At 38.4% G+C, this 18,959-nt stretch overlaps 1 protein-coding gene across 1 annotated transcript in view; it reads left to right on the top strand.

Annotated features, from left to right (window-relative positions):
• The window catches only part of LOC124153727, a 653,735-nt gene that overhangs the window by 543,740 nt on the left and 91,036 nt on the right, over positions 1-18,959 (top strand). Inside the window, exon 4 of the mRNA XM_046527062.1 lies at positions 2,625-2,758. Within this exon, the coding sequence (XP_046383018.1) occupies positions 2,625-2,758 (134 nt within the window). The remainder of the gene's footprint in view (positions 1-2,624; positions 2,759-18,959) is intronic.

Here is an 18,959-nt window from a genome sequence, read left to right as displayed (position 1 = left end):
AAATGATCTAGTGATTAAAATGTATAAAATTTTAAAATGTAAAAAATGCATAAAAAGTTGAAAACTTCTCACTGAGAACAATTGTAATGTTTCAACAGGAGGATAGATTGCATATTATTTCACGTGTTTTTTTAAATTTTCCTCCAAGAGAATTATAAAATTATTTTCAAAACGTGAGAATAGGCATACTTCATTCGCTTTTTTTACTTCTTTTCTCTTCTATCACCAAACCAAAACAACTTCGCCACCAAATTCATCCTGGCGTGTCTGCTCAAAATAATCCCTTGAGCTTCATTTTATTGTTCTGATGTCGTACGCAACATATGTTCTCCGTCCCTCTGGTAAACAGGAAACCGCAATTTGCGTTTGTATTTCTGCAGAGTGAGTGGATAGTTTTACTTGAAATGTGGTGGGGTATTCAAAATGTACCACTCCATAGGGTAACTTCTCATCGCAGTTCAAATCTCGGACTAATTGCATGAATATATTTAGCCCCCATTTTAAGCACCTACTCAATTATTTATCACCGCTCATTGAGAATGATTACGCCGCTGCAAATGGCTTGACGAAGTTGTTTACGCGGAGCATGGCAGATGTCAGGGGAAACGTTGCCGTTTACAGTTCAGGTTAAAGGGCAGAGAGAGAGAGAGCATTGGAACACGCTTGCTAATCCCTCCATTGCTTTGCAGACACATGGATAACGAGGCTAACCTTTTTCAATTCCATTCGACTACATCATGACGAGTGTGTTTTTTTTTATACGTGACGCAGCTATCGAAAGGTGATAAAACCGTATTTTTATTTAAATTATGCATTCAAACCTCCCAGTTCGTGTCTTCCAGTAAATGAAATGGCAACAGCTTTTATTTGGGTTAACGGAAATATTTACCATAATAAGTGGCGAGCATGTCTAAGTGCTTCGATCAAATAAGGTTAATAAAATATATTTTTTTAACTTAAACCGGAGGAAAATTAGCGGTGTACGAGCGAGTTAATTAACTGCGTAATTAAGCCAATCAAGCATAAAGATCAAAGTATCGTAAAAAAGAAGTAAACTTCATGTCTAATGGGCTAATTGTAAAATCAAACGAATTTTTTTCTAAAAAAGGACATGAATTGATCACCATTTAAGGTAATCCTGTTTGATTTGTATTTTAGATGCTTGCATCAAACGATCAAGCCTCGAAATTAACGCTCTATTTAGTAACCTGTGCTCACTGGCTTCGTCGAAAAAAAAACATTATTTAACTTTACATAAACATTTCAACTTTTAGGTCTGGTTTTAGTTGCGTATTTTAGAAATTCAAGGGAAATGGCTTTAATTATATTCCAGTGATATCTGCTTGTTTGGCATCATATGCGGAATTTCAAACCAATTTATTAATTTTCCAACTAATAGATTGGAAAAGGACATATCATTTTTTCATACATGTAGGAAGTAATTAAGATTCGGTTACCTGCCTTCTTCTCGACTAAAAATGATGCGGAGGTGAACTCCAACTTTTTCCATTTGTCAAAGTTGATATGGACTTAAAATAACTTGCTCATATCGTTCAATGATTCTAGGATCTCTACTAACAGATCTACCATATTTTCTCCCTGTCATGATAGCCCAAATGCGAGTTAATTAATTGAACTCAATCGCCGGGGCGCTCAGAGAATTACTATGATTTACTTGGGGATACGCATTTATGGTACACACAAGAACAATCTGCCGATCCTCCTTAGGCCCATTATTTCACTTAAATGCGTTTAAACAATGCACAATTTTCCTTATTATTTTATTTTAATATTACATACGCTTATCTATTTTACAATTATTCGAGTTATCTATTTTACAATTCCCTCCATTCACTAGATGCAGTGGTTGTGTGGTTAATAAAAAATCAATAATTAAGTAAGCATAGAGTAATTTTTAAAAAAGTTAAAACAGATCACATTACATATTTTTCTGAAAATAATTTGCATAAGCTGCAAATTAAACTACATTGTGTGCTATAGCTAAAGCACTTTTTTCTTTCTCACATAAGAATTACGATAATGGTTTCAAAGGTATATGTCAAAATTTATAATTATTTTAGGCAGAGCTAAGGGCTACGTTTTCTAAAACAAATTTCCTACGAGTTGATCGGTGACATGTGGATAAACACCAAAAATAATATTTGTTTATTTTGTCCCATATTTTTCATAACCACATCTCATCTTACTAATAATGGCCAGAAATTTAGCAAACAATTCCAGTCTTGCAAGCCACATTTTTTTATTAGTTTTCATCGACACGTTGCTTTCATTGCTAATTTTTAAATGCGTGTCCCTCAGGATATCTTTAGTCGGTGAAAATGAATTTTTTCGTGAGAACAACTTGTCACGTAACTGGAGATATGAGATTAACACGTCCTCTTCTGGTGAGCTCAGCAAAACCTCATTGTGTCCCATCGTTATAATGAAGGGCAGTGGAATTTGAATTGATATTTGGAGCTTATTTTCTCTATTTGTCTCCAAGTTAAAAAAAATTAAAGTGAAGAACAACAATTCCATTCGGTTTTTTGAGCGGTGATTGACTGCTATGATTACAGAAGTGATATTTTACCTTCCAATAATAATGCTCTTGCGTTCCTTTGCAGATTTTCCGGACGGTGAGCCGATCATCACAGCGGAGCGGTCTTCATACGCCGTCGGTGAAATGGTCCGTGCCAATTGCACGGCACAAAGATCACATCCGCCGGCAAACCTCACGTGGTCGGTTAACGGCAGGCAGGTGAGTTGGGATGTGCTTTTCATCCGAAAAATAATCTACATACGATCACTTCGCTTTTTTCGTGTGTTATATGTCTCCTTTTTTGAGTCATTAATCCTAAAATTGGTCCATTTCATAAAAATGGAAGTTCTTTTTTTTTCTAAATCACTCCCCTTTACAATTGTTGGATGCAACAGGAATCCGAGAAATGATGGCAGACAGGAAAATCAATTTTAGGGATATATTTTTTTCCTCTATGTGAAACCTAAAGAGACGGAATTTTATTGCATATGAAAAAGAAAGGAAAAGGCAGAATTTGTGGAATAATGTGTGAAGTTAATAGCTTAGAAGAGTTACTTTCTCTAGTGATGTTGCATATATTTACATATGATATAGATACGTTTGTAATCGAACCCGGGCTTTTAAGTTGATGGAAGTGTATCAAGTCGTAGAATACCCCTAGATCGTTCGGCAAAAAACGTATATATTTGTGCAATTATTTTTTTTGCCTTTGGCCGGAAATCAACGTTAAACATATTATTGCTTGCATATCAGCTCATAAGTATCGTAAAGCAATTTTTTTCACCCATTTGATTCGATCTTTCGTATTTTTCCATATTTCCAATTTATTCCATATTGAAGGCCTTAAAATATTATTAAACATATAGTCTCTAAGACATAATCTCGGTATCGGCCGAGTTTTTGTTTTCATAGTCCATATATTACAATCAACATTCAGTTGAAGGAGGACGGAATTCGAATATTCTGATGCATGGACATGCTTGCTTGTGTACATAATAAATATTTAATTTTCCGTTTAGGGAGAATTGCTTCGTCAATAAGATCTTATAAATAAAAAGGCAAATAACGGTATGAGAGGAATGTAAAAAAAATATTGGCTTTGAAAAAAAGCACACAAATGGAAATTTAGAACTACCGCTTTATCTATTTCCACGAACACATTTTGCTGTATGTTGTATTGTATGGATTTCACGCATAAAATTGATACTAATGTGCATTTATTTTAAACTAGCCCGAATCAATAAATTCTGGGTATTAAACATTTTACCTATCTGGAGGATTTTTCCTCATCTTAACATATAATTTTGTTTACCTAATATTCCCTCATGATATCTTACTCCATTAGTCATCATCTGCTTGCAAAAAAATGTAACTGATTCCAGTTTTATTCTTTTCCAATTAGCTAGACTTCTTTCTCAAATCAAAGAGAAAGTGATTATTTTTATATCCGCTGTGTTCTGCAAACTCTGGGATTTAAACGCAGGTAAAAACATAAAATAAATCCAAAATTCACCATTGCAACTTTAAGTTAATCTTTGGTCCATCGCTTCTGGCAAAAGAATCCCAAATAACCTGCCAAGTTAGCTCAGAAGACCGAAACTAAATAATCTAATTCCTGGAATACGAGCTCTAGTCATTGGTCGCTGCATACAGTAGATACAAATGCAGCGTCTGTTTTTTATGCTCACATTTGATAGTGTTGGCGATTCATTTTGGCCCGAATTTACGCGATGGACTCATCAAACATTTACTCTTTAGTTTACCAGGGAGAGAACGCTGTGAGAGGAGCTCCAAAACGTGGAAAACGTTTCAACCCGCTGCGCAGCGGTGCGGTATAGAGCACGCACTTTATCTGCCCGTTACCCGGCAGAGAGCATTCCGGTATGATATTTGGTGTTTCGCGCAAAAGGCTCGGGTATTTATGCGATCATTTTCTCGCGGAAGGAAAACCCGCATGACATACATATTTACACTTGATTTTCCGTTCGCAAATAAACGGTCTTACCATCCTCAGAGATGCGGTCCACCACCACTCTCGATTTTCCGTCTCGTCAGTGATATATGCAGGGAAAGAGCATGCCCACATTGTAACTTTACGGCATATGTTCGTTTATAGTAATGGGAATGCGAAAGTCAGAAAGAGGCTGCCTGCAGAAAGAGGAACACTTTCCGAGTCCTTATGGGAAGTTGAGCTGAAGATAAAAGTAGATAAGCGAAGCGTCGTACACTTATTTCAAGGTGGAATTGTTTCGCCGAAAATATTGCAGCCAACAATTTTTGCGCTTACCCGTCCGATAGCGCCTCGGTATTTTCCTTCGATATTCACATTTATAGTCCTCGTCCTCTTTTCCTTCCATAGTGAACATCTTTTACATTCTCATATACGAAGAAGACAGCACTATACTGGCGAGTTCTTGAGGTACTTTAAGTCGAGAAATTCTAGCCTTAATTCACCGTTATTGTCTCTCATGACACAACTCATTACAAGCAACCACAGCAATTTGACGGATGGGAATGGCTTGGAAAACTTCATAAAATCACCTATATTTAATAGCCCGATCCGAGTACATCCCTTTCCTTTATAAAATTCTAAACACCTTAGCTATCCCACTAATAAATTACATATGTGGTGAGTAATGAAAGCCATTTCACCTTTTCATAAAGAGTAGCTTGACTTAACCTATTGAGCAATAAGAATTGAACTTAACTGTATTTCGCGTTGATAATAAAATGAACCACAAATGGAAAAGTTTTCACATTTTGAATGCTGTGTGCCTCTCTCAGGTTTTGTAGCAGGAAATTAACAGTATAGATTGGATGGGATAGATTTTTTTTAACTTTATTTATGACGTTGTTGGTTATGAAATAATATTTATCATGATGCTACATTTCTATTTGACTGACAAGGTCAGCAGTCTCGCTCCACTTGTATGTTCAACATTTTCATCTCAAAATGTTAGTCTACGTAACGGTCAATTATCAACCGATCGCATCTTATTCAGGTAATGTCATTTATCTGGGTGTTATTTACTGAAATTCAACCTCCTTTTTTATTAGTAAGGGAGCCACATTTTCCAGCTTAAAGTATTCTAGTCATCTGCCATTAATCCTAGTTTCCATCGTATCATAGGCGGATCTAGGGGGGTACTGGGGCACATGCCCCCCCCCCCCCCCCCAGAGCCTTAAAACATATGGAAGAGTTTAATAAAGTCCCATTATCATCGCGTTCGTTTTGTATTACGAGGTAACATTGTGCCGCCCCAGAACAAAATCCTGGACACGGTCTTGCTTGTGCCCCCCCAGAAAGAAATCCTGGATCCGCCCCTGCATCGTATTATGTTCTCACTCAGTCATTCCTTGTCACCATGTGACATTTTTCCATTTATATTTTGTGATTCTTAAATTTTCTGCTTCATTTAGAAGCTCTCATAAACTCTTATATTTCCGGAAATAAGCTAAGTTTCAATACCCTTCCACCCTTTTTGTTCGTCCTACGGAAGCGCTTTTCAAGAATCATTAACTGCCATTGAGTTTTCTCTATATCTCGAGTTTTCCTCTTGAACTTAAACAAGGAATTACTAGGTACCCACTGATTATTATTTTCCCTGTTATAACCCCTACATGAATTTCTACAACCGCATTTCTCCACCGAAAAAATTGAAGTCGAAATATTATAACATTCCTGCTGCTGAGAAATTAAGGCATTCCTGGGCAACGTAGCTTTCTAAAATTCTGAAGCACATTTTGCTCTATTGTCTTGGTTATATTGAACGCTTTAAAGAAATTTCTAATCACTCTTATGCGCATCATTAACGGGTGCTGCCCTTGTTTTCAATTTTGTTGTTACTAAGGTATTTACGTTCGCAACCGAGGAAAGGAGTCCTTTTCTCTTATTATTTGAATTCATTGTGTAATCTGTATACATAAAAGAAAGTCGAAAATTGTGTTAGTTCGAACACTTATAACTCGAGAACAGCTGTACCGATTATAATGATATTAGGTTCTTTGGATTCCTCTCAGCCCCGGATAACATATAGAAGATTTTAAAAAGCATAATTTTACCAAAAAAATCATCTCTTTCTTAGTGACATGTTTTTAGGAGTTAGTAACGCAACAATTGATAAGTCGGTCAAAACTACAAATTAAATTATATTTTTTGTTTTTACCAATTTAATAACTGAACTTCGTGACAATATGATATTTTAATTATTAAATATATTCAAAATATTGAAATTTTGTTCTACAAAACTAAACTGTAAGTTCGGTTCGTTGATTGTTAGGCGGTATGAAGTTCGCCGGGTCAGCTAGTAACTTTATAATTAATCTCTTATCCAACCAGGCCTACCATCACATAACGAAAATTCAATTCCCAAGGCATGTCTTATGAATAGCATCTTCGTTTTATTTCATGATATTTATATTAATAATAGTAAGTGAGAATTTATTAATAATAAATTAATAGGTTGTTTTAAGTATTGCCTTATAAAATATGTTCTCCTAACACTTTAATGGAGACGTGTCCTTAAAATCATAAAAAGGTGACAAAACAATTCTACACATTTCTGCTAAAATGACTGATATTATCTTCGATGAAAAATGCACTGATCAGTCTGAGATTCGCTTCATTTTCGAACAATCGTTCTTTCCACTGTCATTTTCTTGCCACATAAATTGAAACCGCAATCCCACCAAAGGTCCTACTAACTAACTAATCAGGCTGTCGAATCTATTCCTTCAGGTTTAACTTGGTTTAATATCTACGCGAATCCGTCTCGCAGGACATCGGGGGTTAGCTTTGCTTTTGTTTTGCGGGTCGCAATTAGCGAACTGCGACGGTCACCACTCCTTGATTTCCATGGGCCGAGGAGGCCGAGAGAGAGATTGCGGGCCGCACATCACGGCGTAGAGGGGTGTTGCTTGTTTTCTAAGGCGGCGAGAGCGAGTAGGAAGAGGTGGCCAGTGATTTATCGACGTGTGCCGCCGTTGTTGACGAAATTACACGTTGCGTTGGGGGGGACGGCTTCCGTCAGCGCGCTGCTGGCGCTCCCAGTCTGGGGCGAGTGTTTCTTCTTTGTCGTGGTCCGCGCGCGTGTCACGTGACTCCGGGCAGGGATAAAGAGAGGACGAGGAAATGGGAGCGAGTGAGAGAGAGAGAGAGATAGAGAGGAGTGGACATGGGGAATCAGATTAAGGGCACTCGTCGCCGCGCTTCGGGTATCCCCGACCGTCCTCTCCCGCCAGCGCTGAAACATGGTAGGATTTCCCCGCGTTAAATAACCATCCTGCGTATTACCAAGTTACTTTCCTCTTTCCTCCGATTTTCTTTTCATGACGCTAAATGTTAACAAATTTCTCACAGTGACCCGCTAGCTATCGAAACTCCTCGCATTCCAGGTCAGCTGCAATGAATGTGAATAATGTGTGCAACATTGAGCATTAAATGTATTTATGTGCGACCCACTGTTCAATGAAACATGCTAATAAATATAAACATGTAAAATTATAATCGCGCAATAAAACGACGAAAACATGCATCGATTATTGTGGCACAGGCATTAAAAATAGTTTATAGTTTCTTAATTAGTGGTAAATGATATTTTTTCTCTGTATAAAGATTCAAACACTTTCAGATATATCTATTTTCATAGGAATTAAAAATTCATTGTATAGATTTGTCATTAAATATTTTATTGTTCATTATGGTTTCGACATACCTAAGTGAAAATAAAAATCTATGAACATATCCTGTTGTTTTTTGACTTTGGCAAGGTAGAAAATAAATGAAATCCATTCCCTTAATAAGCTTAAATAAGAAAGGTAGGGATGAGAGAAGGGGGAGGGAAGGTAATGAGAGGAGTAGGAATTAGAGGGAGGCCACTAGAGGTGGGTAATGTTTGTTTTGACGGCTGGATAGTGGGGGATGGAAGAGAAAGGTATAAACTCTCGAACAAGGACAGCTATGACGTTAGTAAAAACGGCGTTTGTAAAATACATTTTTCAATGCTAAAAAGTCAAATGAGGTGTATGACCATCAAATGGAATTTCATTCGGAAGATTCTTCCTAGGTTTGGCTGTTTCATACTCTTTTAGAGCATCCAATTTTTTTAACATCATTTTTCATCTTTTCACTCGATTTTTTCCTCAGGTAAGCAAAAACCGCATAGCAGTGTGCTACATTCTTCAAATTGACAGTTTTTCAGTCCACAACGAAACAATTTTAAGAAAAGCTATGAAGTTATGATTGGCTCCACTGTTGAAAATCACCTGAATTTCATTATACTTGGATACATTTTTTTTCAATGGTATGGGGTAAAGAGTATTCCAGTTAGTCAGGATAGATATATTAGGTCCGGTGAAATTTCGCATTTCCCCAATTAAACAGCTGTCCGTTTTCTCCACAGTATTCCATAAAATGAATATGAGGTCATTGACATGCATCGGAGAAGGGTGATTCAATGCATATGTGTTGTAAGTTATATCATTAATTATAAGTCAATGAATGTATCCTGTGAGTTGATGATGTTGGCAACTCAGGCTTGAAGAATTCTAAGAAAACAAAATTTTAGTTACCCTCTGGCTAGACTGCTAGCAATAAAGGGAAAATTATGTAGATTTATGCTCTCATTGACCGCATGCGCCTGTCATAGGCAGCGCAGAGAGAGACAGTGAAAGATTATAACAGCGCAGTTCAAAAATGAGGAAGGTTATAAGAACTAGGTTCTAATTCAAAAATTATTACCTACACATAAGCATTGAATAAATATCATTGATACTTCGTCTATTTAAACGGCTTTCTTCCCCAATCAATCGGAGAGTTCTTAGTTCTTGCGGGAATCCTTTAATTGGGTTATGACGATTCCGATTTGTATAAACTACGTGGCTGCCCCTTATACCCGGTGGCTCGATTAACCGGCATGTATTGTTTTGATTTTTCATGAGTCTCTTTAGCTAAGGGCTGCATTCTAGAACCTGACTCAATGCCGAGTCTTCACTCTACCTCGGTGGCTTAGACCGCAAGCTCAAGTTGAGTTTGTTTTATAAACTAACTTCGGATCAACTCACAAGTAATTTTGGTGTATTTCAGTCGTAAAACTTACGAAATAATAAATTTTCCTAAACTCTTATGGTTTCTCAAAGTCGCCTGCTCCTCAAAAGCTAGTATCAATGGAGTGATATGATGGCGGTGAACATCTTGGAATTCGACGACTCACTATGAGTTGGAAACTCAACTTATTTCATTTGGAGCATAATATGAGCTAGCTTTGGGACTCGAGTGAGTTCTCACAATACCAACGTGGCAACCTAGTCGAGTTTGAGTCAGTATCAAGACTTGAGTAGCGTTCTAGGATGTGGGCCTAAGAGTTAGCATAGTAATAGTTTTAATAGCTGGAGTGAGCGATGACACGGTACTGAAGACCTAGTGTGCCACGGTGTTTGTGGACTGTACGCCGAAAGCGACCGTTTCCGCCCGCCCTGCTCTCAAACATCCATTCCGCCATTGGCTTCGCAGGGTTTGCCTGCCTCCCACCCTCCTTCTCTGCGTCTCATTCTCTCTCCCTCTCTCTGGTGATCCTATAGGTCGCCGCACACCGATTGCGAAGCTAAGCGAGAGAAATATTCACGCTACGTGCCCTAAAATCTCTCAAACGCATATCCGGCTCCACCGCTGTCTGCTCACACAGCAAATGTGCTACGCGCGAAGCGATGTCTACCTCCCGAAGGCTTCGTTGCTCTTTGCACCTTGGCCTCTGTACTAAGCTGTCATGGTGATTAATTAGGCCAATAGTTATTATTATAGAAGCATATATTACACTTAGTAATATGCCTAACGTGTGTCTAGTAATAATCTGAATATACCTTTTAAATACCTGTGTTAAAACTAGTTGTGAGCGTAGAATATTAATGTAATACCAAACGCCATATTTATATTTTTTTAAATAACTTAATTCCTCGACGTTAAAGCCGATTATTTTCAGTGATGCTTCAAGATGGTGAACGTAGAGTATTAGCTGCCCCTTAAGAGTACCGCAATATTAAGAAGACCAAATTTAAATTGTATTCGTTTTGATATTTACATTTTTCTCAGTTATTATTCCAATTTAAATCAGCACCTCGTACACTATACATCATTTCTCTTCAAATCAGCGAATGTGATTTTTTTGTCGTGAATTTTAGGCAGGAAATAACCCTAGATGGCTGGTGCCTCCTCCATATAGCCCATCATCATATTTTTTTCTCCGTAAATGGTGGATAATAATTGCTTGCATCCACCACATGCTATTATTAGTTTCACGTAAGTATCTACATCAAATGATTTTTCATGGTGAATGTCTTTCGTTGTGTCAGATACAACTTAATACATTTTCAAGTTGCAGGGTATTGGGAATTTTTTTACGAAGTATTGTATCAGTTCGGCTTCGCAATCCTAAATCTGACGTTATTCAAGCAAATAACTTCTTCATATTACTTCCATAAGAGCTTGCAAGTGACTTCACACTAAGGAAAAAATGTACAATATAAAATTCCAAAACTTACTTCTATACGACACAGGTGATAACTTGCGGAATAAGATTACGTTTTTTTTATTTTAGATAAAAATTAATGTAATTAATAATTAATTTTTTCTTCATATGTTCCGTCATTGCTATTTCTTATTACCTGAAGCTTTTAAATCCGTGTACAACCAAATTTTTATCGGCGACAGCGTTTATTCTTATTTAAGGACGTGTTAAAATGTGGCAGAATCGATGAGTAAAAACTGTTAGGGATTAAACACAGTGTTGACTAAACGGGAGTAAACTGTCATGCTAATTAAATTGGGAAAACATAGTGGAATTTCCATTGCGGTGCAAAGAGGAGTTACAAAACGAAGGGAAGTCGCGCTTGTACCCTTATAGAGATAAAAATTGCTCTATCTTGCTGCATAGCTTGGTATGCTTGGCTGCTGGTGAGCATGAATGCGAGCGCTGGAGACGTCTGCTGCGGGTTGCAGTTTCATAGGTTGAAGTCCGATTCGGTTTCGGCGGCCTTAATGCCCTTCATCAACGTCTTCCGTAAACATCCCTCTGCACAATGAACATGACCCCATCCCACTCCTATTTTTCCCTGGTTGTTCCGAGTACAGGATAGCCGCACGCTTTCGTCCTGCGTTTCCACCCCCTACCATTGCCTGGTCACTGCTGGGTCAACCTCGGTACAACAACTCCAGCCTCCTTCTTCCCCCTTCTGTCTGGACCTAAACCTTTATGCCTCGCTACGTATCCGCGCTCTGGCCTTGCTACACGCACTACTGTTCAGCGTAAGAGCCAGCAGTATAATGCTTTGAGGACCGCTTTGCGCTGTGTGAAGATACACTTTTTAACCACTGAAATCGCGTTCGGCAATAATGTTGAGGTCAAAATTACCAGTCCACGAAAGTCTCTAGAGCGCTTGTGGTCCCTTTCATAGTTGGAAGCACTCTTATAACTCTTTTGCGATTTCACTATCATTAGCTTATGCCTGTGAAAAACATAACGAACTAATTTATCGTCGTTTTAAGTTATCATCATCGAAAGAGGTGTCGAGGATTTCTGTCTAAAATTGAATTCTACATCTTTTCAAAATGCATCTCAGTTTGAAGTTTAAAGTTTATTGGGAGCAAACAAGATTCAAAATACAAATTGAGCTTTATTATCTGAATATAAAAGTTTTTGATGTTTTATTCATATAGAAGCAATCATCGTAATATTAAATGGCTATCTTATACGGAGCACTTCACCGACTCCCGATAAATTGGTGTAATATTCCAACAACATCGGTTGGGACGAGCTTTAATAGGTAATAGTATGACATCCTTTAAACAGGCTACAAAAACTGTCGGTGAGTTTGAGGGGTATATATTTATTCCTTTTAGGAGTAATGACAAGCAATAAACATATTAGTTTCACGGAGTAGGGTTGTGTGCTTTAATTGGATACGAGTGTTAACCGTGGAAGTCATTAGTGGATTTAATTAAGTCATAACTAATCAGAAGATTGCTATACCTATCTCTCTATTCTGCTACATATCATCTTTTCCCCGTCTTTCCATCTCTTTAGAGATTTTCTGTCCATGATTTTCTTAATAATTTCCACGTCTTGCTCTCTTTGCTACAATAAATTGTAATTAAAAATGCTCCGCATAATGTAAGCCATTTAATATCACGATAATTGCTTATATGTGACCTGTTATTAATGTATGGGTTGCATTACTGTCAATACTATCCTGATTTTATCTATCGGGGTTACTTATTTGGCAACATATTCCTGTAATTAGTTTGAGTTTTTTCATTCATCCAATCATTAGTGCTAACATTAAAATATTTTTTAGAGGGTGGGTAGTTCAAAATGGCTTCCTTATGAGATATTTAGTTTGCATTTAAATTTTCATTTACTCCAAAAGACTCCCAAACCCATAATTTAATTTAGATTGGCCTATTCATTTATATTTGAGTCCAAATTCCGTCCATATTTAGTGGCTTCAATTTAAGTCCAAGATAAGCCCTCGGAAATCCAAATCTTTTTTTTTTATCTTAGCTATTCTTCATTTTTTAATTCTTCGTAATTTTTGTGAAAATTAAGATTGTACTCGAGGAAATCTAGACCTCATATTTAATGGAATATCACTTGCAAACTCGAAAATGGCTCGTTAGAACATCCTCATTCCTCTTTATTGACTGTACGTATGAAATTCACTCAAGCCAACTTGCATTTCAAATTCCAGCTCTCAATTCTACCATTCACATCATAGACTGCACATTTCAGGTAACTTACAAAGCATATCGTTAAAGAACTTCCACCACATTCTTTTCGCATACTATGGATGGGATAGAGCAAATTACCTTCCTCTGCTGGGACATTTTTATTGCATGTACATGTGGGAGCTATTATTCCATTCGTATTAATATCGCGTAGTAGGAGTAGTGATATTCAATGCATTACTAATGGGTCCTCATAAAGGAGTTGAATTAGGAGCATAATTCTTATTTCTCCTTGTGCATCAATGAATTTCCATCAAATAGAAGGCTTTTATCTCAGTAATAAAGACCTACTAAGCCTTTCTATAAGTATTGATGGGTTTTGTAGTTAGAGTCATTGAGTGGAGTAAGGAGGCATATGGATGATGCTGGAAAACAGTCAAGATTAGGAACTTTCACTAAATACTTAAATTCGAAGGCTAAATTTGCCATGGTTAGGATAGAGGCTACTACTCAGACTAATGTAAGCCTTAAGCGTGTTTTTTCACAGATTCAGGGTAGGTCGGGCAGTTCCTTTGCTTGGGTCTCCTCGCTCATCTAGAATGTTTATTTGGGGTGCATTGGACTATCTCAAGAATACCTTCCGCCAGAATGGGTGCGGAGAGTGGCAGATCTATTTGGCCTTCATAAAATCCTCCGAAACTGCAAAGAGCTCGGTCACGAAGGAGGACCAACCTAAACCGACAGCCAGGTCCTTTTTACCCTATATTTCTACGATATCGGACAACATTTCTAGGGTTTTGAGGAGGCATAACATCAAAACCATTCATCGACCTATGCCAACTTTAAGACACCGCCTCGTTTGTGTAAAAGATCCGATTGGCCTTATGTCTCGTGGAGTTTATAAAATCCCTTGTGAATGTGGTAATGTCTACGTGGGGGAGACTGGACGAACAATATCTACTCGTCTCAAAGAGCATCAAAGGCATTTCCGACTTGGTCAACTGGAAAAATCAGCCACAGCCACAGCCTGGACCATAAATTAAGATGGGATGACACCAGAGTTTTATGGTGATCAATTCAATTTTGGGATCGCTTAACTAAAGATGCTATTAAAATATAAGACTTTAGAGTAAAAATTTCAACAGAGACACCGGATATTTGATCAGCAGCTTTTGGAATAGAACTCTCAAAAGAATTATGCTTGCCAGAGCTGTCTACGCTGGTGCACGGTCCACCGCGACAACAATCGGGAATCGACCAATCCGGCCCCTCCTAATACTGAGCTTCAACGGTCACTTCAAATTTTCTGCCAGTAGCCGTGAGAATGGGTAGCGAGTCGGTACCCGAAACGTCGGCGCTCTCACATAATCTTACCCCCTGCGGTATCCCGAGAAGAGTTTATATATGTCAGATTATTTGCAATATCTGTCAAATACAAACTCATCCTAGCACTAAATGATGCTTCATGACTCTCGATCAACATCCTACCCTGCCCTTCACCACTCTACCTGATTTGCGGACATCCACTCAGAAATTCCCAATTTAATTGAATTCATTGCAATATGCATCGTTATTTTAACGGTCACTCGCGTAACTGTGGAAGAAAATTCGTCATTATAGTGTCACTTGGTAATTTCACACTTTCTGGGCACTAACCGAGGGAGGAAGGTCAAAACCTGTCTATAGCTGGTACATAGTACATTGCGTTGGAAAAACGGCACGCGGGCCAAATCTCTTCTAACATACCCTTGTCACGTCCGAGTCCTTGTCTTACAATTAGTCTGGGCGGAAAAAAGAAATCGTCATGTTTCTTTTTCCGCCCAGACTAGCCCAAGCATAGGTCATCCAGCCAAAATGAGCCATTCGAGCCATTGTCACAGGTGATATTGTCACAGGTGAGCAGTTGGATAAATTTTCCAGGTGGTTCTAATAAAAATTTAATGATGACGAAATTTTAGTTTGCTGCAAAAAACGATATATTTAAGTATGCTTCAAGCATTTTCTTAATTCTTAGTCATTGTTTTCGTTATCTAATGTGATTAATATTGGAGATAAATTTCTGCAAAGGGTAAGGGTAGAAAGAGAAATAGACGTCGTAAGTTTTATGCTTCGATGAAAATACTCTTTGAAGTCCATGAATCACAGCTGATGTTAATTATGCACAAAAGAGGGGGAATGAATCCCAACAATAAAGGGCCAGTTATGGAATAAGACGCAAAAATAATAACATCTAATATCCATCTCATAATCACACAAGTGAGACAAAGTATAACTCCAGTGTGCTTCCAGAAAGTCATTACAAAAGAGAAACAACTTCAAATTTTGCTTCTTTAACGCAAGCAATCGTTGATATCTGTGGATCAGTTCTTATGATTATTATGCATTATAAAGAGAAATATAGCTGAATTACAATGAACTAAAAATTATGATAAGACTTACAATGGTAACTTCGTAGTACAAATGAGTTACACACGTGCCAACATAACATAGATATACACTGAATGCTATTTTTGTGATTTTTTTCAGGAATAATTTTTTATATTTAGAAATATTGATCCTAAATCATATTTTTGAATACCAAAATTCAATATTTTTTACGTGATAATGCAAAATAAAGATTATTGCCGTACCGAAACACCTTTTTCATTCCTAGGTTCGCTATCTTTTAGAAATATTGCTCCGTAACCGTATTTTTCGATGTAAAAATTCAATATTTCTTACGTAATAATAATAATGTCCGTAGCAATCATAGGTTCCCCCAAGTATGACCATTATAAATGGGTATTCCAAAAAAAAAACTATTACCATACCAACGTAATCCCAAAAAAAAAAGCCTTTTCATTCCTTGGTCCGCTTTTTATGGAATGTCCCACATTCACCCCCTCCATCCACCCGCACCAATAGGAGGCCCTCCTCCTGGGATGCTCACCGCACCGATGACGCCTCCTTTGCACTCTTCACCTGTCTGTCCCTCTCCCCGTGCCCTGCCTGCATGAAAAATTCACGTTCCGCGGCGCACAGTCGTGCAGGCGATGAGGACCACCGCCCCTCTTATACGTACACTGTGTGACTGTGTTCGTGAGGGCAGATGTGAGCAGACGTGTACCGCGGGAAGGGATTTATGCGCCATTGCAAGCTTTTCAAGCCCCGACCAGGGAAAAGGGGCATAAGTGGGCGGCGAGCGGGACACGAGCGTGTCTTTCGGAGATATGAGCCACTTTACTCACATGTCCCGCGGCCAGCGGAGAAGAGGAGAGACCGGTGACAAGGGCCGAGCGCCCGGGCGAGTGTGGGCGGACTATGGCGATGGTGTCGGATGTGTGTGGTGGGAAACCGAAAAAACGAAAGAGAGGCGATTATTTTTAGCCGAGATGGTGGACATTCCTGCAGTGCGAATGTTCGGAACAGTCCTCGTGAAAGCTTGTGTCCTGTAGACGTGTAGGAAGGGGAAGGAAGAATGCAAAAGGATGAGTAACGGAGAGGTGTGTAGGTTGGTGTGGTATTACTGACTTCCCAGCCTGTGGGTTCGCATTCCAATCCCGGAGGTGGCGGAGATTTTTCAGAGACCCATCCCTGATTGAGTACATTGGACGAAGTTCTGCTGGTGCAGAACTATGTCCGTCGGATGGGACGTTCAGCCATGGTCTCTTTTGTGCCATCTGATTAGAGCTAGCTAATTCCGAAGCCGAATTTTTCTCCACCCATACTTCCCTAACCTTTCCTCATAGCGCATATGAACTCTCAATGGGTTGCCTTCAAATGCCTTGCCAAGGGTGAGGAATAGGAGTAGAGCACATATAAAGTGGAGTTGGAAATGGAATACCGAGTTGTATAATTATTTTTGCCGAGTCGTAAGAAATAGAGCATCTGCCGACACTTCCCTGACCCTACACCATATAAGTTAATGAAGCAATTCAAATTATTCATGAGCCACTGTGGGGAATGATTGGGGACATCCTTATCCATGCTAGGCATATGAAAAATTAAAAAGTTGGCTGTGAAAATCGTCAAATTATTCCTCCGGAACTACCGATCTACCTGAGGAAAACGAGTGTGGGAAAATGAATTAATCCCAAAACTGTCTCTTGCGTGCAAAACTTTCGTGGGACTGTTGGTAAGAGGCGATTTGATGGGCCGAAGTAAGGGACAGGGAAAGCTAAAGCATGGCCAACTTTACGTCAGTCTTCGTTCTCAAAAACTTCGACGAAAACCGGATCTCTTTTCGATATGCGTTGTCCAAAAAAAAATTTTCACATTAATTTGTCCCTTTATTTTAACTCTCGTTTTATTCCTTTAAAATTCCTTGCTGTACCCTTTCATCTTACTCTGTGAACTTATTATCGTAGCACCTGCATAGCGCTGCATTACAAACTGAATTATTGGTGTCATATCTCGCTTGACTGTAATTATTAAATTACAAAACGGAAACCCCAATGAGAAGAATAGTGAACTTCAGGGAGAGGAAAGACAATGGTATTTACTCGCCAAGCTTTAAAGTGTTGAAACAATAAATCTAAATCAATGGTTATTAGATAAATACTTTTGCAATAAAGAGTTTGAAAAGTGAAATACAGTGGTCTAATTTTTCAATGTTCCCTTTCAATATTTCAGTTTGTATAAAATCTGGTAACTGATAAGGTTTTCAAACTATTTTAATCATCTCATCAGCTGCAGAAAGCTCCTATACTCCGGATTACTCCGGTTACTCGCTTTGGCCTATTATATTTTCCTTGTGACAATTATAGCTTTTGGTTTACGGAGGTTTTACCTAATTTAATTTCTCTAGATTTTCTTAGGAGATTTCCACTGAACAAAGACAATCGGATGATTTTTGTCAAATGAATGAATGACTATTAGATTTTATTCATTTGTAATATTTAAAACGTTCACGGTAGAGAAACGTGAATCCTCCAAATGATCTGCTATCACCGTACTTCTATGGTAGTTACTTATTTCTCGGTTTTATTTAATTAAAAAAAAATATTCAAAACTCATTCCAATTGAAATATTAAACAATTAGGGGTATTCTGGTAAAATGTTTCATTCTTCATTTTCAACTTACTTTTGATTATATTGAAGAACAGTCTTTTGTTGAAGAACATTCGAGAGTATAATCGAGGTTTAACCATTATCTCGATATTATTACCTTTTCCATTCTTCCACTTCGCCACTGTTTGTAGGGTCATTACTTTTTACTTTTAGCTCTGTCAAAAACAATATACTCAAAATGTTCGGATAATCTAAAATAGCCTCGGAGATTACACGACGGAGCAGAATCTAAGCATAGGCCTCGGCTCGCGGAACGTGAGGGTTAGCCGCAGACTACGGCCGTCACACTCCGTAAAAGCTGATCGCAGCGGCGAGGTTTTGGCGTGTCCAAAGGCGGAGATGAAAGAAAAGTTAAAACAATTTGAGACGGCGGGGAGGAGAGGGAAATCAGGGAGAGCCAAAGGGCGGGCGGACGACGGATCAGGGGTGGGAGAGAGCAAATTGAGGGCGGATTAAATAGAGGAGAAAGGTTTTTAGATTGGAGGGCAAAATGGGGATCAAAGGACAATGCGTAGAAGCCGAGGAAAAGGATACAGTGAGGGCAGACAAAGGCATGGCTGCTGCGGGCAAAACGCAGGATACTTGCTCCGCTCTTCCATTTAGACTGTATTGATTTATAGAAGAGAGCATTGCTCGGGCGCTGCAAGGCTTTTC

Source organism: Ischnura elegans, chromosome 2, assembly GCF_921293095.1.
Source record: "Ischnura elegans chromosome 2, ioIscEleg1.1, whole genome shotgun sequence".
Classification (NCBI taxonomy): Eukaryota; Metazoa; Arthropoda; class Insecta; order Odonata; family Coenagrionidae; genus Ischnura; species Ischnura elegans.
Note: the sequence above shows the minus strand (reverse complement) of the source record. Positions and strands in the feature narration are given on the sequence as shown.